Genomic DNA, 25,137 nt, shown 5'->3' with positions numbered 1-25,137 from the left:
GCGCTGCACTGCTGGCGGCCTGGGTTCGGATCCCGGGCACGCGCCGACGTACCGCTTCTCCGGCCATGCTGAGGCCGCATCCCACGCACAGCAACTAGAAGGATGTGCATCTACGACATACAACTGTCTACTGGGGCTTTGGGGGAAAAAAATAAATAAATAAATAGAGAATACTTAATTCATGTCAGAGTGGATAGTTTTATCTTTGGGAACTGCTGTAACCAAGATTCCCTTCCATGCAGTTTTATTTGGGATGATGGTTATGCACAATTTCTGCTCGAGGAAGAGGTCATTTCTGTCATGGAGAATGGCAGGGATCCTTACAAGCTGCAGCAGGGAACCGTAAAACTCTGTTGTGACTTCTTAAAAAAAAAAAAAAAAAAAAGAGTATGACCTTTCGGATAAAATGATCTGACAAAAAATGATTTTACACCCTCATCCTTCACACACACACACACACACACACACACACACACACACACAATATCACGCAAATCCTGTCCTAGCTATTACAATTTCAAGGCTTTCATTTTAGGTTTTTTGGTATATTCTATTCCCCTAGAAGTTTCCACTGCTCATTGTGATGGATTTTTAACAGAAATTGGGGAACACCTCCAACCACATTCATCCACTTTCAATTGTGACACATCTCTGCACCGCATTCTCAAATATTTTTTCATTTACACTTTATATGTGCGTTACTTATCGTCCAAGAAAATAGCACAAATTGTTCCCAGGGCTGATACTAAGGAAGCTGATCAGCGAAACAGAAATTTCAAAGCTTTTTAATCACATCTAGAGCCTGCAACACTTTGGGATTATTATTGAGTATGGTTTAACAAGTAAAGTTTAAATTACGGAGTGTAGTTTGAAACTTCTAAGACCAGATGCTCATACTTTCTACTCTTACAAGATTCAGAGGTTGTTCTGGCAAAATCTAAGTCTTGTTCTTCTGTATAAACATTTTTTTTATTATCGTTTAGTAGGTTTTTATTTTTTTAGTTGGTAACATTTTAAAGTTGAGTTTATTGTTTATTAAGAATTATTTTGAGACTTTCAATTAGGTTCATAAAATAAAAACTATAAACATGAAACAAGATCTTTTATGTCAGAGTAACTCTTGCCTGTGGAATAGATGCCAATTTAAGACATGAGATTTAAGATTTGTGGTATTCATCACTAAATGATTCCTAGTTGTAAAGTCCTGTACAATTTGGTTCAAGATAACTCTTCTTATTGACATTTTTTAACAGAATTAAAAAATGTTTCAGTATATGTTGCTGATAATTCACCTTTCCAAATTATAAATTCACAGTTATGTGCTCAAACTTTACAAGAGTAAGGACTTGATATTCATGATGCAGTTCATTAATTATTTTAATAGAAAACATATTTTGGTGATGAAATATATTTTTACTTTATCAACTCACTCACAAATTTGCTTTAACCTCACATTGCTAAATCTCAACTAGTTTCTTTTAAACCCCAAATTTATGTGATTGGTACAGTGGTATAATTATATGCTTAGAAAATGCTTATGTGACATATGAAATTATCTTAATTAAAAATTTCACTCATAAGTAACATTTTCTGTATACATTATATTTATTTGGGCATCTCTGTTTTTGGCAATCTCTAATTGGGAAATATGAGTAAATTTTTTATCTGCTTCAGTTTATTTCAAATTTTCCCTTACATTTTAAGAATATCCAAAGAAATATTCCCAAGTGATAAAGAAAATTGTGAAAACAGAATTCTTCTATGAATATGTTTCCACATCTGAAATAAAACCACAGTATGTTTCTGTTTTGAAAATTGTTTTGAATTGTGAGTGAAGCATTTTGTTGTGTCTAACCTCTCTCACTGCTACAGATCAAATGTCAATTTCTAGTACTAGTGATTTATGATACAATTATTATGAAAATTAATTCCTAGTAATCTTTTTTCTCAGATAATCACATCATTATGTGTCAATGTTAAAAAAATATGGGAATGTCCCTTTATAATGTTGATTTGGAGGAGTAATATTCTTAAGGACAAAACAAAATTCTGTATTAATATTTTAAAAATACACACTTGGTTCAGAAACAGAACTTTAACTTCATAGGATATTTGGACAATTTTTTCTTCTTTCATAGTTATGACTACACCAAATACATGGAAAATATAAAATGTTCACTGTAGTTCCTTTTGAATTATACATAATCTCAATTTAAACATATGAGATTTGGAATAAAATCAGTGCATTGCAAATGGTACTAGCTCAATATATACAATATCTTTTTGATAACTAAGTAATTACATAAAGAATATTCTAGGGACTGGCCCTGTGGCGTAGCAGTTAAGTTTGCGCGCTCCACTTCGGCAGCCCAGAGTTCATGAGTTTGAATCCCGGGCATGGACTTATGCACTGCTTATCAAGCCATGCTGTGGTGGCATCCCATATAAAGTAGAGGAAGATGGGCACAGGTGTTAGCCCAGGGCCAGTCTTCCTCAGCAAAAAAGAGGAGGCTTGGTAACAGATGTTATCTCAAGGCTAATCTTCCTCAAAAAAAAAAAAAAAAAGAACAAAAAAGAATATTCTAAATTCTAAGCCAGTGGTCTTATGTCTTTCTTTCCTTTTAAAAAAAAGTATTGTACATCTCATTGTTTCTTTCTTTGCTTTAGATCGGGGTACTGTGCAGAAGGTGGTTGTTCTTCCTAGGAACAGCTCTGCCAGTGGTGAGCTCATTCTGGAGGAGTTGGAAGTCTTTAAGGTTTGAACTTCTATTAGTCTCAGAACATGCATGATGAATGGATTCTTTAATCTTACAGCCACTTGGGAGAAACAAATACTTGATAAAAGATCAAATAAATGAATGTAATAAATTTTTGAGGCTAGGAAGCATCAGATAAAATGAGAAATATAGAACAAATATTTTTCTCAAGTATTTTTTTATGTTTCAAGTTATCTTAACATAAAAGGATTAGTTTTTTCAGCTATCATCACAACTTGAAGAATTTTGGTCATCATTATTTTTAAAAAATGAGTTCTTGTGGTCAAGGTCTAGAAGATTTGCCATGAAAGGGCTTTTATCATTTGCTTCACAAGCCACTGAAACCCAAATGCTTTCACATTATTGATTGTTACATAAACTTTCTCACATTTTTTTAGCCAGGAATTTCAAAGAAAACAGTTTTGTTTCCTCTGTTTTATTGCTTTCAATTCAAATGTCACTCTAGTTAAGTAAAACAAATGTTGTCTCTTTACCACTCGAAACTTCATGTTCTATCTGAACTTGAGATTTCATTGTATTGTTCTCTGTCCTTGAATTTGGGATTTAAAAAAAAGTAAAAACAGGGCCAGCCCCGTGGCTTAGCAGTTAAGTGCGTGCTCTCCGATGCTGGTGGCCTGGGTTCGGATCCCGGGCGCGCACCGACGCACCACTTCTCTGGCCATGCTGAGGCCGCATCCCACATACAGCAACTAGAAGAATGTGCAGCTATGACATACAACTATCTACTGGAGCTTTAGGGGGAAAATAAATAAATAAATCTTTAAAAAAAAAGTAAAAACAAAACGCACCAAAAAAAGCACACAGAGGGAAGTTCAGTCCTGTAAGATCTCCCCTCCTTGGGGCAGAGTGTCTGTTCTTCATGGATGTTTGAGCCTGGAGAGCAGATTTGTGGTTCCTGCACACCTTTCCCTCCTTGAGGTGTGGTCGCTGCAGTTCAGGTGGTCTCTCTTCTCTGCATTTGGAAGGATGGGGAAAGCACAGCCAGAGAAACTATTAGGGTTGCAAAGAAACTTCGGCATATAATCAATCCTACTGTAGACTCCTATTTTCAGCTAAACTAATTAAGAAACGATGGCCCACAGACACCGCAAGACCAGGGTCAGCCTATAACTGAGTAAAAGTAGCACTCCAGAACCCCAGGGAAAGACTATTGCTAGTTCAGTAAGTTGTTTTGCTTAGTTGGGTGGACTCAGAGTGTATTAACTTATTACTACACATTCCCACAGTCAACAAAAATATTGAATATATAAGCATATAAGTGATCAAGATGAAATGCTATTAGATTATGCTAATAAATTTTAAATGTGAAGAAATATAAAAAAAGAATTAAATCAAATACGAAATCTGAGGAGCTCTGGCAAATGTCCTAATATGTTATTAACTTTACAATTTTTAATGCTAGACTCACTTTGCATAAGGTTCTTTGTGATTAGTGCACTAAAATTGTGCTCAAAAATGTTAACTGTGTGCATTGAAGTGCCTTTTATATGCCTTGCTTTGTAAAGAAATAGATTGTTTCACTAGATTAACCCAAATTGCATTATATAGAAAATATTTTTTTCTTATTCAATTCAGTAGGGACAACTTGGATGGCCAAAATAATATAATATTTTTGGCCAGCCAAAATAGTTCTGGAGTTTTCTTAAAGGTAACTAAAATGCCATATTGCAGCACTTCATTTATAATTCTGAAATATCTTTTTTTGATAATCAGGAAATGTTAATTAAGTGAGTTTGACACAAACCCAAACATATATGTTATGGAAAGGTCTTAAAGAAATGTGAAATTACGATCATGTGTTGACTACTTATGGTCTGTTATATGAGTTATGGGGGTGTTATCATCATGAAGAATAAACTCTCAGTGGAAAAATAGAGTCAGTCAAAATGTATGTGGGGGACATCAGCTCAAGAGAGACCAAAAAAGTTTGAGCTTTCTTAGGGATGCGTGTACCAGTGATTGATACGGCTAAATCGAGAGACAGTTACCAAATACAGTTACTGTCTTCAACATGGTGTTTGTGTCACATTTTCTGAAGTGAGGTAAAAATAATTGGGTGTGTATGATATACTGCAATGGGCACATGAGGAAATAATGTATTTAAATTGAAAAAATTCCTTAGCTAAGTGTCACACTGATGTACTGCAGAAAACTCAATGTAACTTTTGAAAACCAGGCTCTTTGTTTTCATAAAGTCCAGAACTGTAATCTCTTCTTTTAATCCCCTGTTCAGAATATTTTCTGAAAATGTGTCCAGCTTCCCTGAACTTAGCTTGAATTGGAGGTACAACTATTAGTAGTTGCCTAGGTGGATGTAAGTTGCAATACCTTTTTGTATGTGTATGTATTTCTAAGCAGTGGTCAAAGCTCGTCGCAGTTGTTAGAGATATCACCGTTTTCTCTTTTAAATTTTCTAAGAACACACAACTCTAGAAAGTGAAATAATTGTAGCTATGGTTGGTTTTGAGAACTTGCTCCCACTTGAGTTGTGTAAATAAAACTTAACAGATCTTCATCAGGTTATCACAAATCTAACTTTTAATCTTTAATAGGAACTAATAATATTTAAGAATTAAAGTCATGAATAGAGTGACTTTCAAAAAGGATTACTATTTCAGAAAATTGTTAAGTTCTTTCACTAATTCACATTTATCAAAAGAGGATCTTTTCTAACAATATTTCTTCCTTTGCAACAAAGAGAATTAATAAGCGTGGTTTAGGCTAATTTGTCTTTCCAAAGCCACGTTTGGCAGGTGAACAATAGTGTGTTATGCAGAGCGCTTGTGTTGTCGAGAAGATGGGGTACCATTCCACAGACCCCACCCAAGTACTCAGACTCAATCCTGAGTCATTCATTGGATTCAATATTCCAAGATATACTTTTTTCAATCCTCTCAAATTTTCATTTTTTTCTAATGACTATATTATAGATGTGTTATCATTGATACTTTTTTTAGTTTAGGTGTATATTTGTGTAACAAATCTATCCTTACTCCCAACAGCAGAAATAATGTACTTTACAGACAAGTATTGCTAAACTTTGAAAGTATATGTGCATATAGAGAGGAATGATGATATCTTGAATTTTAACAGAAAGAAGAAAAATGTTTGAAGCAAAATCCATATGAAGGATTATTTGAGCAACTGACATAATGTTTTTCTAATTTTTCAGAATCGTGCTCCCATAACAACAATGAAAATTTCATCCAAAAAGGTAAAAATGACCCCGTTTTTATTTTCTTTGCATGTAAAAAGTTTTACTGTTATGAAAAATATTTTATAATTTCTGAAAAATTAACTTTGACATTAGCAAAATAATTAATGCTGTTTAAAGTATACCACAAAATCACCTGTAATTTTGATGTAGAATTTACTAGCTATCAGTGGAAGACAAAATAGATTTATTTTTGTATAAAAGTCCATCAGAGCAGACCATATATACAGCAAGATATTCCAACATTCTGTATATTCCATAGTCTCAAATATTGCAGTGCATGAAGCCAATCAAAATAAAAATAATCTTTCTGAAGGAAGAGTTTAGCATAAAGTTTGGGCTACTATAACATCACAGACATTCTTGGGGGCTTGGAATGAGTAATCAATCCTCTTTTGAGTTCCCGCTGCTGTCACATGTTTGAAATGTGCAATGCATTCTTTTATGCTTGTTTCTAAGAAAGTGCTATTTTTTAGGGTTTATATATGTCATTAAAAAATATGCATGTCTCAAATCTAAGCCATGTCAGCATTCAGGATTTGGGGAAGAAATGTTTTGACTATGATTATCAGAAATACTTAATCTTCTAATTCGTGCCTGCACATGCAATACAGATCTTTGTCGACTTATGGTAGGGTTATATCCCAATAAACCCATCCTAAGTTGAAAATATCGTAAATTGAAAGTGCATTTAATACATCTAACCTACCAAACACTTAGCCTAGCCTACCTTAAATGTGCTCAGAACACTTACATTAGCCTGCAGTTGGGCAAATCATCTAACACAATGCCTATTTTATAATAAAGTGTTGAATATCTCCTGTAATTTATTGGATACTGTACTGGAAGTGAAACAGAATGGTTGTGTGGGTATAGAATGTTTATAAGTGTATCAGTTTTTTACTCTCATGATCACGTGGCTGACTGGGAGCTGCCACTGCCCAGCATCATGGGGGCGTATTATACCGATAGTTTGGGAAAAGACCAACATTCAAAATTCAAAGTACAGTTTCTACTGAATGCATATCGCTTTCACACAATTGTAAGGTCGAAAAATTGTTAAGTCGAACCATCGTAAGTTGGGGACCATCTGTACACAATGATCAGGGAAAGGAAAAGCCCAGTTCCAATTTCTACATGTGCAAAACACACATCTCTCCAGACCCCAAAGGTGTCATCTCTGAAACAAAGTTCTAAGGGGCAGTGTAGTATAGTCCAGAATGGAGTAGGCTTCCGAATGGGCCTGACATGCTTTGAATCCCAACCTGACCATAAAATATGAGCAAGTCATTTAACTTCCCTGACCTAAGTTTCTAGATTTGCAAGGTAATGCTTTGCTCACAAATGCTTTAATTTATATCAATTGTCTAAAATAAAGTGGGCCTTTGGTAACTGCTGTTTGTAAGAGCCTAAGACTTATTTTTCTTGGAATATGGAATAAAAATTTTATGTGTTAGCACAACTGATGACATAACTTTAGTGTTCTTTACCATATTTGGTCTGTTACAGTTGAAGAAGTATTCCACAGTCAGCCTTGTACTCTTTTCACTTGACTAAATTTTATGAAGAAAAATAAATAGGATACAACAGAGCTCAAGATCTCATCTGTAAAAATGTTTGTATGGTGCATAACAAACACTTTCCCAAGTAACAAGAAGCCATTTGTCATTTTCCCCAATGTCCTAGGGAGCTGATCCCAAGTCAGAATTGTCTTTGAAGTCGGCAGGGAAGCCCTTTGTTGATGATAGTTTAATGGAAAAAGAAAGTATCAGAGCAAAACTAAAAATGGACACAAAACCATTTGTGGGGCATAGTAGTCCAGTATACAGTTACAAGTTTCACCTTGTAATTCAACTTGTGAACTTGTAGTTCACAATTCATTCCGTAAAACTGCAGTGTACAATATACACATACACACGGGGAAAACTGAGTATTAGTCTGTCTTTAGCATTTTATATTATAGATAATTAAAAATGTTTCATTAAACCAATTAGATTCAGGGAAGGGTAATTATTTGATTTTTTGGAAATTCATTTGCACAACTGCATACTGCATTATTGTTTCAGTGTGAAAGAACCACAAATTGCCAATGGTATTTTATAGATATTGAAATACAGTGAATTTAGTAGCTTCCCTAGTGCTCAAACTATTTTATTGTTCATGTTCCTTTATTCTCTAATTTATTATTGCATTCCATAATGCAGAAAATAGTTAGATTAATAAAAAGGATAATTTCCAGAATGAAACTACCTGTATCCTTTCCTCAAATAAACTTAAAATATTTTCTCAAAATATTTTCATGAAACTGATGCATTCACTATATTATTTATTAATGTACTCAATAAACACATTTCAAATGTTCCTAGAGAAATCATCATCATCAAAATGTGCAGTTGTTTTCATATAGTTTGTCTCAACTAAGGATTAATCATTTTCAGCCCAATTTCTGAAAAATTAACTGATCTGAATAAAGTAAATATTTTACATTAGACATAATCGAGTGAGATGTGATTCAAATAATTAGAATTGAAAATTTATAAATTGATAATTTGTTAATTGATAATTTACTACTTCTATTATTTAACATTCATTGAGCAGTTATGAGCCAGACGCTATTCTAAGCATTTAATGTGGAGTTTGCCCTTACATTTACTTCTTACAAACACTCTATAGGGTAGGTTCTATATTAGCCCACTTTTACCAAAGAGGAAGCTGAGATTGAAAAAAGTTACCCAGCAAATTTGTGGTTGAGCTGAGATTGCAATCCCAGAAGTCTGTTTCCAGAGCCTGGTGGACCAATGGTGCCCCCACTGATTTAATTTTTAAATTGTCTATGTACATGTATGTATATAAATATATGAATATGAATAGATGTGTGTATACACAGGCACGCATGTGCATGTATTCAGGTTCCAGCTTAGAGATTCTATGCTAACTTGAATTATATAATATCAGTCCTTTGTAAAATAAAGAGTCTCAGTTAAAAACTTATCCCTTCTACTCCTGAGAACTGTTTTATGAACAACTAAAGGAATTAGAGCCACATCATAAGAAGCTCTTGACACCCTACAAATGAAGGAGGATGAAATCTTTATGACTTAGTTTAGGGTGATTGCTGGATCATACAGGAATTTTAAGACATGTCTAAATATAACTACTGATATTCTAAATAATTTAAAAATTGCTATAATGAATAATATGTCACTTTCAAAGGCATGTGAAAAAAATCTTTGTTAAATTTTATCTAATACTTACTATCTCCTTTTTTTTTCTGATCTTAAAAGTGCCTTTTATTTTAGACTTGACTTTTTCAAATTTACAAGGTGATGGGTTGCCAGACTTGAAGAATAATAAAGCTGCCTTGTGCTTTGCTAAGAGACAGCATTCAAAGAAAAAAGAAAACATCATAATTTAAGTCTGTAATATATTAGCTCAAATCTGAGAGAACAATGAATCCCAATGTCTAAAACACATTACCATTCTACATGGTGCTCTGAGCTTTTTTTTTAAACAGGAAAGTGGTAATGTTATAGGCATATTAACGTAGAAAAATTCTATTTATTTTGGCTTTATACCCTTCTGTACTTTGCTTCTCGTTTTTAGTCTATTTCAAAATGAATCCAAGGGTTTATGGGCATATGTTATAATGTGTTCCTGCTGAAAGTCTTCTTTTAACTTCCACATCTGAAATAAATCATCGTCATTCCTCTAATAGCAACAGTTGTATGTGAGCTCCAATGAAGGGGTTTCCCAAGTGTCCCTGCATCGCTGCCACATCTACGGTACAGCCTGTGCTGACTGCTGCCTGGCAAGGGACCCTTACTGTGCCTGGGACGGCCATTCTTGCTCTAGGTTCTACCCAACCGGGAAGCGGTGAGTATTAAACATTAAGCTGCAGATCGAAATCGATGTCACCAGACAATGGAGCAGGGCTTCACAGTGTTAGAATCAGTTCTATTGTGGTATTCTTTAAAAGTGGCTGTGTTTAGCACCACAAATAGTCTTTGAATGAAAACAACGGCCATGCTTTATGACTTGAGATTCTCACAGATATGTTAGAGTACTATACTTTGGAAAAGTTCCTTTCTCCCTTTAAAGCTCCTGTGCAACACAATCCCCCACTCATGACCCAACAAATATCAAGTAGCTCTTAACTTTTGTTTCACATTACCTAATTTTTATCTTTTTTCTTTTGTATGATTTGGTATATCCTTAAATCTTACCTTCCTAGGATTTCCCTACACTGCTTAATTCTCCTGTAATCAAATGCTTGTCCTAGTTCAGGCAACAGGAGCATTGCCCCAGGATGGGTACCCTGAATTGCTTTCAAACCTTGATGCCCATGCTTTACCTTTTAGAATGGTGAGCACATGATTGCTGGTTAGATTAAGAGAGAAGGCAGTCTGGGGCTGAGTGCCTTTTATCCAACAAAAACCTTGGCAGGAAACTGAACCAACTTGCACCAAGTTAGTAGGAACCACCAGTAGGGAAATTGGTTGTAGAACAAAGAATATACAGAATTAAGTGTCAGCCAAGGTCACAGCTATTTTCAGTCATACCATGATATGGGTCATGATGGTGACAGGTCCAAAACCTATAAAAATTAGGGTCAGCAGGAGGGAACAAATAGGACCAGCCATGAGCACCAATGATCCTTCAAGTAAGACCATTGGGGTGATGGTGTTTTATGGCTCTTTTATTCTGTGTTATAGATATGGGCCTTTAAAAACCTTGATAGATTAAAACAACCCCAGAACGTCTGTCTGTCAAGATTATTCTGATCCTTTTATCTATTAGTTCAACAAATACATGCCGTGGGACAATTATTTGCCAGGCAATGTTCTAGAAGCTAGGCATATAACATGAAAAATAGCAACAACAAAAAGACAAAAATCCATGTTGTAAGGGCTATTAAATTCTAGAGGGGGAAGACAGACAATAAACAAATAAATAAAGAAACCCTCTAGTAGATCAAATAATGGTAAAGTCTATGAATTTTAAAAGAGCAAAGAAGGGAGAGAGGGCATGTGGGAAGCAGGGGGCTGTAATGTTAAATGAGTGGTCAGGGAAGGCCTTACTAAGGATGTGATATTTGGACAAGGACTTGAATGTGATGAGGAATGGCACCAAGGCATTATTTGAGAGAATAGCATTCCAGAGAGAGGGACCAGAAATCCTAAACGGTGAAGTGTGCCAGGATTGCCCAAGAAACAACACCAAAGCTAGCGGAGCTGTACTGGAAAGAGAAAAGGAGCGATAGCAAGAAAAGAGGTCAGAATACCAGATGACATAGGACTTTGTAAGTCATTGAAGGGCTTTTATTTGGAGTGAAATGGAAAACTACTGAGGGTTTTTGAGCCCATGAGTGGTATTATTTGACTTTGGATTTAAAAAGATCATTCTAGTTGAGTTTGGCTGGCATTGTAGCCCGGGGGTAGGATGAGGATAGGGGAAGGAGAGGCAGGAGCTGCAAGGCAGTTAGAAGGCTACTGGGATGATGATCCTGGTGAGATGCAATGGTGGCTTGCACAGGGATGGTAGAGGTGGAGGTGGTGAAAAGTCGTCTGATTCTGGACAGAGTTCACAGAATCTGCTGATGTATTAGATGTGGGGTGTTAGAAAAATAGAGATCTCAAAAATGAACCAAGTTCTTAGAACTGAACATTAGGAAATATGTAGATGTCAGTTCCTGAGAAAGGGAAGACTGCAGAAGGAGCCGGTTTGTGGGGAGAAAGATGATGTTAAGTTAATGATGCCTATGAGATATTCAAGTGGAGATGTTGAGTAGGCAGTTAGAAATATGAATCTGGAGAGAGCAGTGGACTGGGCTGGATAATTTGAGTCTTCTGTATTTAAGAGCATGAGATATGAAGAGAACTCCCACGTTTTAAACCTGGAGTCTTTAGTATTTGTGTTCAAAGACCCCATGTTCCTCCACGTCATTTAAAAATTTAGTCAGGAGGTCTATGGCCCCCTTTGATTTCTACGTAGAATTTCTGGACCTCATTACTCTAAGATCTTCTGTCTTTGCCTGGGGCTGGAGGTCTGAACCCAGACACAATTATGAGGGAAGCACATGTAATCTCAAATTTAAAAAAATGATTTTTATGGCCACTGTTGGTATTTTCTACCAGATTTGTTTTGCATTTTCAATTATTATACCAGTGATATTTAGAAATTATTGCCATAACTTTTTGTAAGGCAATGCTTTTCTCTTAGTAAGCAGCTCTAAAAATTGGCATTGCTAACACCTGGACTACAATCTTCACTCTATTGAACAGATTTAGTGCTGAAGGAAGCTGAAGTGACCACAGAGTGAATCTCACCACGGTCCTATAGGCATCCCAGCCTCTTCTATAACATGAGGAATTGGAAGTCAGTACTTCTTCCCTACAGAACTTTCAGACCTTGGCTTTGGCCAACAAGCATTTTTATTTAACAAAGATTATTTCTCAAGCAAAATTCCATATTATACATAGACTATCATGGCATATTTGAGATTTTTTTTTTTACATTTTAGAAGTGTCTGCTGAAATATGAGTTACTCATTTATTCTCATAGTCTCCCACCTATTACAACCCTGGTTATCCTTTCTAAGATGTGTACTTAAATTAGATTCCACATGGTCATCCTAATGCCACCAGTCATGGTCTTAATCGTATCCTTGTAACCAACAAAGAACTGAAACTACCCTGCAGTTCTTTAATGTTACAATATCGTGCCTGGTATTAAACCATGTGTCATAGGTTGAGAAAGAAAATAGTAGCCATGCAAAGAGCTATCTTGATGATCTCCAGCAGTGTCTTAATTCTAACACAAAGAGCCAAAAAATGCAATATGTCCATAAGGTATGCCTTGGCCTCCCCATACTCATCTTTGATTAGCATACTGGAATTTTCATTCAAAATATCATTCAAAATATCTATACTATTTAAATTCTCCAAATTATTTCCAAACTAGGTTAAGCATGTCCTTTTAGTGAATAGAAAACATGTTTGCTGAATGAATGAACTATTTTCTAAATTACCATAAGTAGTATTTATTTTCTTTAGAGATTAAATAGTGATGATGAAAATGATCATTTGGAGTATTTTCCACGTTCATTTTCTTTAATAGCGTTAATTTACCTGGTTTTATTCCAATCGCACTGTCTATTTAGCTGGAAAACCAAGATCACTTAGAGGAATTCATAGGAATGAAAAACAGAAACATGTCCTTTGTATAGAAACATGGAAGTACAGTTATACCCAGAAATCAATGGAGTCCATACTTTGACAGAATAAAGTTGTTAAATATCATTGGCTCAGTAGTTTCTCTTTTTTTAAAGAAATTTGTTCATAGTAAACAATATAAGCATTTTTTTCCTCTTCACCCTCAAGTATCTTAAATATTTGTGCATTTGTATCAAATATTGCAGTTTAGTCTCCAATGTTATTTATTCTAGATTCAGACATGTAGTTAGAAGCTTTATTTTAAGACAAGATAATCAGTTAAATCTTCAAGTAAATATCTGTTTTCTATACAAGAAGAAAATGATTTCATTGTTTATCCAAAGGAATAGACTATAATGGAGGAAACATTGGCAAAGTGAGCCAAATCCCAAATCCTACATGCAATATGATATGACTTTGCCTCCCAGCACGCTTTCGCAATGCTGTATGAATGTCTTAAAGGGAATCTACACATACTAAAGGCTCAGATGGCTGCCTTGCTGATCTCGTCATTCAAGCCAAGCCATAATAATGTTTTTCTGTATTTGAATGTCTGGAAGCTATGTGATACTGTAAATTCAGATTGCCCAGCCTGAGGGTTCGTGTACATGAGTAAACCATAACATAGTGCTGATCACAGGACAATAAATTTAACCATTGTGAGTGATACTGCTTGTCTAGATGGCTGAAAATGACCAGTTCAGCCATAGAAACTCTCATGTGGTGCTCATATAATATACACTCACAAGCTGGCTGGTAGTAAATGACGCTGTGACATCACAATATAGCAAGTGCAGCACAGTAAAAACCTGGTGTGGGAGCTACTCTAGAGTACAGTGTTTATCGTATTTCCTGAGACAAGCGTGACTTCCACTAGTTTGTGTGTGCTTGTGTGGTTGTATAGAAATATATAATTGAATAAGGATCTTGTGACTTTTTTGGAAAAAAATATTTAAATGACACAAAATTTTATGCCTGTATTTCCATAAATAGATGTATATGATCCATTGAATACATAAATTATTAATTATTTGCTATAACCTTAAAACGAATTATTTTCATTATTAATGACTTTGAGATTAGTTTTGCTTTGTAAGTTTGAAAATCTCTGTGTGATTCTAATATTTCTGTTCTTCCTACTGAATATTTTAATGTATCTGTAAGGTTAAAAATATTAAGAAACTTAACAACTAACCCAGTTAAGTGATATGCTCATTCAGATACACTTTTCAGCATTGATAGTAAACAATCAATTTACCCCGGTACTCCCAATATTTAAAACGAATTCCTTTCCTTCTTTCTTTTAGCAACGTTCATGTCCACAATTCATTGCTAAGAGAATTTTGCTTGGTCTATTTTGATTTATTTCACTATGTAACACAATTGAAACTAATATATATAGTTAATCTAAGACTCAGGAAATTAAATAATTAGTATTCAAAGAACTGAAAACATTTTTTTAATAATAACCAGCTTATAAAGAATGTAACTAAATTTTTGAAATGTTTAAGCCAGTGATACATAATGACTAAATGCCATGAATGAACTTTGATGGGATCCTGAGTAAACTTTATTTTTGTGTGTGTGAGGAAGATTAGCCCTGAGCTAACATCTGTTGCCAATCCTCCTCTGTTTGCCGAGGAAGATTGGCCCTGGGCTAACATCCGTGCCCGTCTTCCTCTACTTTATATGGGACGCCGCCACTGCATGGCTTGATAAGTGGTGCAGAAGTCTGCGCCCGGGATCTGAGCCCACAAAGCCCGGGCTGCCAAAGCTGAGCACACAAACTTAACTGCTACGCCACGGGGCTGGCCCCCAGAGTAAACTTTTAAAAATCCATAAGAGAATTTTTGGGAAAGTTAGGGAAATTTTAATATAAAATCTGTGTTCTATGATATTATTGAATAAATATTAATATCTCTAGTATAATAATGATATTGTTGTATGTAGGAAAATTACTTATTCTCAGAAGATACATGCTACAGTATTTGAGTGAAGCATTATCATGTCTGCAATTTATTTTCTAAAGATTTTCATATATGTGCATACACAGTATACACATGATGACATACTTCCATATGAAAGAAAAAATAAATATGTCAAAATATAACAATTTATGAATCTAAGTATACCAGTGTTCATTGTACTTATAGATCCACTTTCTGTAGACTTGACATTTTTCAAAATAAAAATTTGAAGTAAAATGCTTATTCTAGTAAATGAACAATTTTGTTTAACTTTATCTTAAATGTCCACGTTCTATCTCTGTATCACTTGTTTCAGAAAAGTTTTAACATATCTGGACAGTGTTAGAAAGTGTTGACTTTTGTAAGAAAATTATGTTTATTCATGAAAAAAATTTATAAGAAGGAAGATGCTAGTGAGTTTATGCTTTGGAGGTTATCATCTTAGAAAATTGTGGATGAATGTCTCTAAACTAAAAATTTACACTATTAATTTGGAATCTAGCATTTACCCAGGAAATGCACATAATAGGAGTTTCATAGCCATTCTATCACAAGTGGTAGTTGGGGAGAGACTGAATTAATTCAGATTGAAACAAGGTTAAGTACACACCCTATCACTGAAGCATTGAATAAGAAATGTCAGATAGCTATGTCAGATAATCAGACCTCTTTTCTTTATGAAAAGGCAATCAACAAATTGTATAATTAAAAACGCAGTCTTTTAAATGTGGTGTAATTTGGGATGTTAGTTCTAAGTCACTTTTACGTATTTCTTTACTTATAGGAGGAGCCGAAGACAAGATGTGAGACACGGAAATCCGTTGACTCAATGCAGAGGATTTAATCTAAAAGGTTAGTGAGCAAAGGTCAAACTTAGTAAAGAGTAACAATACTCCATATCTCGTTTCAGTAAGGGAAACCTCGTAATAAATTTAAATCTTTCATTTTAAAGAAAGAGCCACTATAAAAATTATTGGTATTCATATATGGAAATTCAAAACTAAATATTATTTGTATGTATACTAAGAAAAACAAATGTCTGGGAACACAGATGCCTTGGGTATGTTTGTTGGTAGGTCTTTCACGTAGATAGATGGTAATTACAGATTTTCTTAGCTGTTATTTTCTTTCCGAAGAAAAAAAATTTTGCCTTTTTAAAAATTTACCACTGAAGAACAAATAGAATAGTGCTTTGTTTGTCTTTTATTGTGGTAAATATATATAACATAAAATTTACCATTTTAAAATGAACAGTTCTGTGGTATTAAGTACATTCACATTGTTGTGCAAACAGTACCAACGTGCATCTCCAGAACTTTTTTATCTTCCTAAAATGAAGGGAGGTACCCATTAAACAGTAACTCCCTATTCGCCCTTCTCTAGCCTCTGGCAACTACTGTTCTACTTTCTGCCTCGGTGAATTTGACTACTCTAGATATCTCATATAAGTGCACTCATACAATGTTTGTTCTTTTGAAACTGGCTTATTTCATTTACCATAATGTCTTCTTCAGGGTTCATTCATGTTGTAACACGTGTCAAAACTTCTTTTCTGTTGAAGGTGGAAAAATATTCCATTGAATGTCTATATCACATTTTGTTTATCCATTCATTCATCACTGGACACTAGGTTGCTTCCACTTTTTGGCTATTGTGAATGATCCTGCTCTGAACATGAGTGTACTACAGGACCTTGGTTTTACAATTCATAACCATTCCATATACTTTTGACAGTCCTGCCTTGTGTCTTACAATTAACCTAATCCATTTCTTCCCATCCTGACATGGAGATATCATGTTATCACACTTTCCCACTAATCTCCTCCCCCAATCTCAACCCCACCCACAGATGTCTCTCCAGTCTCACCTTCCTCCTGGCTCACCAAGGTGCTACAGATGTAGTGTTGTTAGCAATTAACACTGAGACTCCGATTGCTAATCTTTTTGAGTCTGGGCTTTTCTTTGGTAAAGAATGACATTCTGTCACTAAGTATGCTACCTACAAGGAGAAAATTCAGACACATTTTGCTTAATTGTTCCATACATCTAATTAAGGGAATAAATCCGGGTTACCATTTCTCTGTTTACTGAGTATTTTATAAATCTGTGTGTCAATTCCCATTATTAGTAGTAGTAGTCCTAGCGGTAAGAGTGTTGACAGTGGAGATAATGATGAAGCAGCATCCAGGTTGATTTTGTGTCAGAACCCGAGCGGAGTGCTTTTTCATGAATTATCTCACTTAACACTCATGAAACTACAACAGTAGAGTCTATCACTGTTCCTACTTTATGAGTGAGGATTCTGTCCATGTCTAAGCTACTACATGATTATACTAAATGCTCTTCTTAATTTAAGAATTTCAGTCAAGAACCTGTATGAAAATATTATAATCCATGTTTTAGAGCCGAGTAAAACTGAGACACAGAGAGATTAAGTAACTTGTCTAAAGCTACACAGCCAGTATTGGTGAAGCCAGGATTTTACCCCAGGTACCTCTGATTCCAGAGACTGTATTCTCAGCCACTGCTACCCACTGCAGCCACACCTTGCTTTCTGCCTTTACCGGTGCTTCTGAATTTCATCTTTACCATGTTGAGTAGGGAGTTAGGGGTGGGATGAACCTGGCTTCAATATTGCCTGCCACTTACTAACCCTTTAACTAGGATATATTTCCTTATAACTCACAGCCTCAGTTTGCTCAACTATGAAAAGCTGAGACAACCTAATTCACAAGGACATTGTAATAATTAAATTATTAATTTATACTTAAAAAATACTTAAAAAATTAAGTGCAATCCTTGGTGTAGAGCAATTCTTGAATAAATACTGATTCCTTTACGTCTTTCTCTCCGCTTCAGATTAAACACAACAGGTGAACAATATATAATAGTCCGTTAAATAATTAAGACCGCCTTCTGAGAGTCGCCATAGTTGATCTCAATTTTACAGGGAAATAAATATTTCTATAGGAGAACATGCTCTAAATTCCATTGTTTCTCTCTCTCCTTTTATTTTTGCTTTTCAGCATATAGAAATGCAGCTGAAATTGTTCAGTATGGAGTGAAAAATAACACCACTTTCCTTGAGTGTGTCCCCAAGTCTCCGCAGGCATCTGTCAAGTGGTTGTTACAGAAAGACAAAGACAGGAGGAAAGAGGTGAGTGACTGAGCAGAGCAGCAATCAATGAGGGCTTCGGAAAGGGCGTTAAATCACTGTCCCTCAGTGAGGCTCAGATCAAACGAAAAAGGAAAGGCATATGAGCATCCTTTTATGTCTTTGGGATGACAAGTGCCACCTTCTTTAAATCCTTTGTCCACACAGCTGATGGATTAATTAGAAATCCTCTCTGCCTGCTCACCTCTGGAACACGGTGATTGAAACAAGAGCTTGGGCGCTCAGACAAGGTATTGACATCAGCAAGCACTTGTAAAAGAAACAAGATGTGTGCAGATCCAGAAGCCAAGTTCTCACACAACAGCACCTTTGTGTGATTCACAAGATAAAAGGGGCTTTAAAACAAGTTCCATTTTCTTCAGCAAGGAATTATGCTACACTATAACCTTTATGGTAAAGAGCATTTTTCTGCTGTGTGGTAATCTGTTTCCACTGCTTTATTATTCATAACTCTTGGGTTTTGGTTAGGTAATATATGGAATCATTGTTTATGGGACCATTGCCTTTTTTTAATGATATGGAAAAAATACTAGATTTTCAAATAAAAGGACACTTACATTAACCTTTCACTGATTGGAAAGAGCTGTTTTAAAAGGGAAACATTGTAAAACAGCATAGGGTGAAATATTATAAACAATGAATTCCATAATATTGATGTCATGCTATCTTGATAAATGAGAAGACGAAGAAGAAAAATGTGTATGTATATATAAAGCCTTAGAGTAGTCTAAGATGTGATGCTGTTAGCAGTACATCATGAAGCCTGATGGAGCAAAGGGGAAAATGGAGCCTTTTGCATTTATGTGCAAGAATGGGCAGTTTTGGTACCACATCTTAAGTTAATTAGGGCTATGTAGAGTGAACACAATCCCAGGCTATAGAACACAGACACTGAGTCAGAGTTACTGAACAGAATGTTGGCTCCATATGAGAAAATACTTTCCAACTCTGAGACCTGCCCACCCAAAGATGCTATGAGCTGTTTAGGAAATTGTGTCCCCTGTCAGTGGATATTAAACCGTGGGCTGATGACCACTTGCATAAGAAGAGGTTTAACTGTCTGGAGGAAAGGTGAGCTAGGTGGACTTTAGGGCCCCTTCTTGCCCCAGAATTCTATGATACAAAAAAAAATATTTTTAAAATTTTTTATTAATAAAAAATTATTGTTTATTTGAGATATATTTTCTTTGCTACAAAATCTGTTATCAAATTTCTACACTCTAATTAATTTTAAATTCTTTTGAATGGATGTGGATTATAATAATAATTGTCTTGAAAAGTAACCTGGGATAGAAATAATGCATGGTGATGATTATCATACTGAAATGGAATTCTTAGGCTGGAGCATGACACATGGTCGTGAACCATCCTTCCTGAGAAAGTCTGTATGTATATATGTGAACTGGAAATGTAAAACTCAAACAGGGATTATCTAACATGAAGAAAATGTTTTTCTTTTATTCAGTAGAAAGTTCAATAGAATAATATGCAATAAGTGAATATAATTTATATTATTTAAAATTAAATTAATATATACAGGCTTGAATACATGCCACAGAAATTAAGAAATGAAATTAAACATGGAATGTGTTATAAATTTAATGTCTTTTGTGATTATTCTAATTTCTATTTCAGAATGCTCAAGAATGTGGAGACTCAAATATTACTATCTTGGTTTTTCTTCCAATCTCAAAAACATAAGACTTCTATAATTTAAGATTATGAAAAAATTAACTCTAATATAATTATGAAAATCTATTCTGTCCAGAATTTAAGAAGAGCACAATTTCACTCATTCTTAGTTTAGTTGAATAAACTATCAATATTTTGTTAAATTTATACTAAGTCTTCCTTAGTAGTTTAGGCAAACATACACTTATTTCTCATAGTAATGATAACTAAATATTGAACTTTTTTTTAAAAAAAGTAAGACAAATGGTAAAAGCTAGTGGAGAAAAATGCAAATTATTGATACTGAATAGCATAAGGTAAAGACTAAAAGCCCTCACTGCCTCCACTTCAATACTTATTCCCACCTCCCAGAGTATAAAGCTACCAAGAATTGTATATTCAGTCATTGTATATTCCTCCAAATAGTCTCCATAATTTTCCTATTTCTCCCTCTCTCTCTAACACATGTGCGCGCACACACACACACACACATTTGAATATCAGTACACATGGAGCTACTTCATTTTTATTGGCTGCATAGTATTCCATTGTATGAATGTACCTTAATTTTTTAAAACTGATTAGGTTATTTCTTGTTTTTCTTCCTATTGAAAACATCATGTAAATGAATATTTGCATACTTGTGAGAGTATATCTTCTATACAAATTCCTGGACATGAAATTTTTGCACCACATATTATATACATGTTATGTGGATATTATCAAATTGGCCTCCAAAGTTTTTCCCAATTTTGCACAAATAGGAAAAAGCTTTCTTTTCTTTCATTTTTGAATGTATTTCTACATTAAACTATTTCTGAGGCACATTTAAACTATTTAAATGGAGCACATTTAAATTTAATTTAAAAATTAAATTAACATCAAAACTTTATATATTTCAGTCCTTACCTCCTTCTCATCTCTCTTTTTTAGTTCTATTCTATTTGTATTTCAATACTACACGTTGCCTCTTTGTGCTTTTGCATGTGGGTTACTTTTTATTTGAAACAACCTATCTTTGATTTGGATTTCATTAACAATAAAATATGTAATTGCACAGAAATTTACCATTTAGAAAAACATTTCACTTGCGTTCCTTTATTTTGATTTGGATCAAATTTCTTTTTTCCTCGGTGAAAGAGCATTCCAAAGTATACACGTCAGGGAACTTCTTACATCTTAGGTTTTTATCTGTTCGTTGACAATGCTGTAGCTGGAACTGTAAGGAAGATGGATTTCAAGCATTTAGCTGATATCCACCAAATGATAGTTTTTCAGTAGAAGCCTGTAAAATAATTAAATATTAACCTCATAGCTTTTTATTACCTTTCCATGGGATGTAAAACCACTTAGAAGACTTACAAGACAATGACACTCCAGCTTATTCTTAGTTGTTCTTTAGTTTGGGATAATTGGAAACATCCCTTGATAATGTTCAAAACTCTGCCTCTGCTTATATAATTTTTAATTAGGAGAATATTCATTTATTCACCGAAAAAGGTGAATTCAACCCTTTAATTGTGGCTTCATGTTTTTACTAATAAGTGAGTATTTTTGTTACAATAAAAGGTAAGAACTCTAGGATGAAATAGATATTTTAAATTATCTGTGAATTTCATTTATATATATTGACTATGACTCACATTCCAAAAGTAACCAAAACTCTGGGCTTACATGTGGAGAAACTACTTCTATCCAAAAGGGATACACTTTAAGCTATTTTTGGCAAAATGGATGATAACTTCACCCTTTCTTTAATAGATTCGGTGCCCCTGAGACAAGATCTGTGCAAAAAATAGGCAATGAGATTGACCAAGCATTTGTGTCCACTAAGATGGAAGCTAATTAATACTCACTGCTTTTGTCAAATTTGTGCAAGTCAACAATACTCCGTGTATGTTGGTCATATCTTTTTAGGCGTTAGAGAGTTGTGTTTTGAAACTTTGACGTCTCTCTTTCAGGTCAAGCTGAATGAACGAATCATAGCCACGTCACAAGGACTCCTGATCCGCTCCGTTCAGGATTCTGACCAAGGACTGTATCACTGCATTGCAACAGAAAATAGCTTCAAGCAGACCATAGCCAAGATCAACTTTAAAGTTTTAGATTCCGAAATGGTGGCTGTTGTGACAGACAAGTGGTCCCCATGGACCTGGGCCAGCTCTGTGAGGGCTTTACCCTTCCACCCGAAGGACATCATGGGAGCATTCAGCCACTCAGAAATGCAGATGATTAATCAGTACTGCAAGGACACTCGACAGCAACATCAACAGGGAGAAGAATCCCAGAAGACGAGGGGGGACTACGGCAAGTTAAAGGCTCTCATCAATAGCCGGAAAAGTAGAAACAGGAGGAATCAGTTGCCAGAATCATAATGTTTTCTTACATGGGGCTTATGCTTCCAGTAGCAATGGTCTGTCTTCAATGATCAAATTTTGAGCAAAGAATCTCATGCTTTACCCATGGAAAATTCCTGAGAAAGGTGGTTACTCACTCCTGAAGTGAGTGTTACGTGAACTGAAATGAGCATGCATTTTCTTGTATGTATTGACTAGCACTAGACATGTCATGGTCCTCATGGTGCATATAAATATTTAACTTAAGCCAGATTTTATTTATATCTTTATTTACCTTTTCTTCAAAATCAATATGGCGGCTATAAAACTAGAATTCTTACATCCCTTAATTGAACAAGGGCCATAACCCTATGATCTTCCTTCTTTGCTTTAAGGGTTTAGATTTCTAATTGTCAGTGATTTTTATGTATGAAAGCAAATGCCAGGTTAACAACTTTTACATGGTGAAAGTTGTATAAATGCGTGTGACAGAGTAGCTGTCAAAAGAAATGTAACATAGGAAAAAGACAAGGAAGAGGGCATTTAGGAGTCGTGTAAGACATGAGTGATTCATAAAGAGAAAGCGAGGAGTTTATATGCTTCCAGTGGAATGTATTATTGGTTACTTTAAGATTGTAAAAACCGTCAGTTGCTGGTATCTGTCGTTGATTTTTGTTCCTTGTTTCAGGAAGATAAAATGAATGACCCTCACCATGAACATCTTTAATTGGAGTTATGTCGCTGAAGGATTTAAGTTCATATTCTTATGTTATCGTCTTCCAAACAAAAGCACTTTCTTTTTTTGGAAGTTACTTAAGTTATTCTAGACTCAGAGAATATAATCTTATGTTGTTTAATTGATTACTGTGTTTGTTCTACTTTTCTAATCTGTGGGGCAGATTAAACAATATGAGAAGAAAAATTTTTGAAATATCAAACTTGAGTGTGAGGGGTGAAACCATGAAAATGGAAAAAAATGAAAAAACAAAGTAGAAAATGCAATTTTGTTAAGAGAAGTTTATAAAAAAGTGTGACTAGTTTTTAACTTCAATAATTAATTTTGATGATTAACACATTGTTTTTTATTCCCCAACCTCAGATATCATACTGCTTTTTAAGTCACCAGGTCATTTTTTTATGAGCTTTTGTGTGCACTGGAGAGGTGCTCATTTTGTGGAGAAATGAAAAAAAAATTCTAATATGAATAAAAATAGACATACTTTCTTTTAAAAGAATGTTGGTGCATTATTTTCAGTGGTATAGAAACACAAATGTGGTAAGTTTTGATGAATAAAATAATCTTCTAATTGTATGTTTGGATCATTTTATTAGAATAACTTAATATTGAATTTTTTACTTCAAATAACCATTAGATGGGATAAATATGAAAGATTTCTTCATATTCTCATATTTCTTTTAAAAACACAACTTTTGATCTTTCGTTTTATTTACTTTTAAATTTATTTTCATGTTCCAGGTGCAAACAGAAATTGTATCATAGACCTAATTGAAATCTGGTACAGAATTCTTATTCATAGTTAACAGGAAGGTAATCAAAGTCGATCTATCACCTTTTTAGGCAACTGCAGTATAAAGCTCCAAGAACTAAAATCATTGTCAAAATGAATGTAATCATTAACCGAATCTAAGAATATGATTTATTATTTAAGTGGTGGTAAATCGTGATATTTTAAGAGGCCTCAATGGAGGAGGCAGTGAAAATACACAATATAAATAATGTTCATTCAAAAAAAAAAAAAAAACCTGTTAAATAGAAGCTGTTGTTCCAAATGTGTGTGATTCTGAAGTAGCTTTAAAGCAGCTTATTATACAAATTGCTTGCCTGCTTAAAGGGTGTAACTAAACGTCTTCATTTCTCCTCTATGTGCACAAATAAAAATGTGTGTAGAGCTAAAACCATCTTCTGCGTTTAAGGCCAATCTCTTCTATGTACAGAGTTGAGAGACAAGTTGTGTCAGGGTCAGAGGATAGGGTAACTACACAGGTCCCCTTGCTTCATGTAAACCCAAACTGATAGACAATAGGGTGTTTAGTTTTGTAATATTATTTGTGCTATTTAATACTTTCTCCTTTGAACGTTGTTAAATTGTATATATTTTTATTACTTTTCTTTTAAAATTATAGAAATCCTTCTTGAACATAACAGCCAAATGTAAAGAAAATTTTCTTTCTCAAAAGTATCATTAACGTATACTGAATGTTTGTGGTTGATTGGTTTTATTTTGCATAGTTTGACAATTCGGTGACTTAATATGTTTCCCATTTGTATTGTACATAAAATTTCCTAGAAATGCACTTTTTTTCAAAGTGTAGGTTTGTGAATAGATTTTAGCATGATGAAACTGTCATTACAGTGAATGTTCACTCTGTGTAAGAAAGCAAACTCAATGTAGTTAGCGCATTAATATTTAATTGGATCTTGAAGAAATCATTTGCCTGGCAAAATAAAACATGTTTAATTCCCCAAGGATGTCTTTAACTTTTGTTTTTAATGTCAGGTTTATAATTGCTTGTTGACGTGGTAGAATCTACTGAATCTTCTAGTTGTTTCTTTTATGTTTTATTTATCCATTTTTGTAAAAGTAATGCGTCTAGATATTTCAAAATTCAAACTTCCAGAAGGATGTACATAGAGAAAACTGTCCTGGTACCACTATGCCTCGTTTCTATGTGTTGTTTCTATGTTGCCGTCAGTTTCTAAGTGTATTTTCATGATATTTTATACATATGCAAGCAAATTCATATTTGTTTTCTCTTTCAGGGGT

The 25,137-nt window shown here is 34.5% G+C and overlaps 1 protein-coding gene across 4 annotated transcripts in view; it reads left to right on the top strand.

The window, feature by feature from the left end:
- The window catches only part of SEMA3C (semaphorin 3C), a 296,048-nt gene extending 271,209 nt beyond the window's left edge, over positions 1-24,839 (top strand). For 3 of the 4 annotated variants that reach the window (XM_058524375.1, XM_058524356.1, XM_058524365.1), the window contains 6 exons: positions 2,668-2,756; positions 5,950-5,991; positions 9,707-9,864; positions 15,954-16,021; positions 18,196-18,326; positions 21,977-24,839. In XM_058524375.1, coding sequence (XP_058380358.1) covers positions 2,668-2,756; positions 5,950-5,991; positions 9,707-9,864; positions 15,954-16,021; positions 18,196-18,326; positions 21,977-22,390 — 902 coding nt within the window. In that variant the 3' untranslated portion in view covers positions 22,391-24,839. Of the gene's footprint in view, positions 1-2,667; positions 2,757-5,949; positions 5,992-9,706; positions 9,865-15,953; positions 16,022-18,195; positions 18,327-21,776; positions 21,862-21,976 lie in introns of those variants that run through there. The other variant, XM_058524386.1, reaches the window with a different exon arrangement.
- Positions 24,840-25,137: the final 298 nt, after the last annotated feature.

Source organism: Diceros bicornis, chromosome 3, assembly GCF_020826845.1.
Source record: "Diceros bicornis minor isolate mBicDic1 chromosome 3, mDicBic1.mat.cur, whole genome shotgun sequence".
In the NCBI taxonomy this organism is placed as follows: Eukaryota; Metazoa; Chordata; class Mammalia; order Perissodactyla; family Rhinocerotidae; genus Diceros; species Diceros bicornis.
The sequence above is the reverse complement of the archived record's forward strand: the minus strand, read 5'-3'. Positions and strand labels throughout refer to the sequence as shown.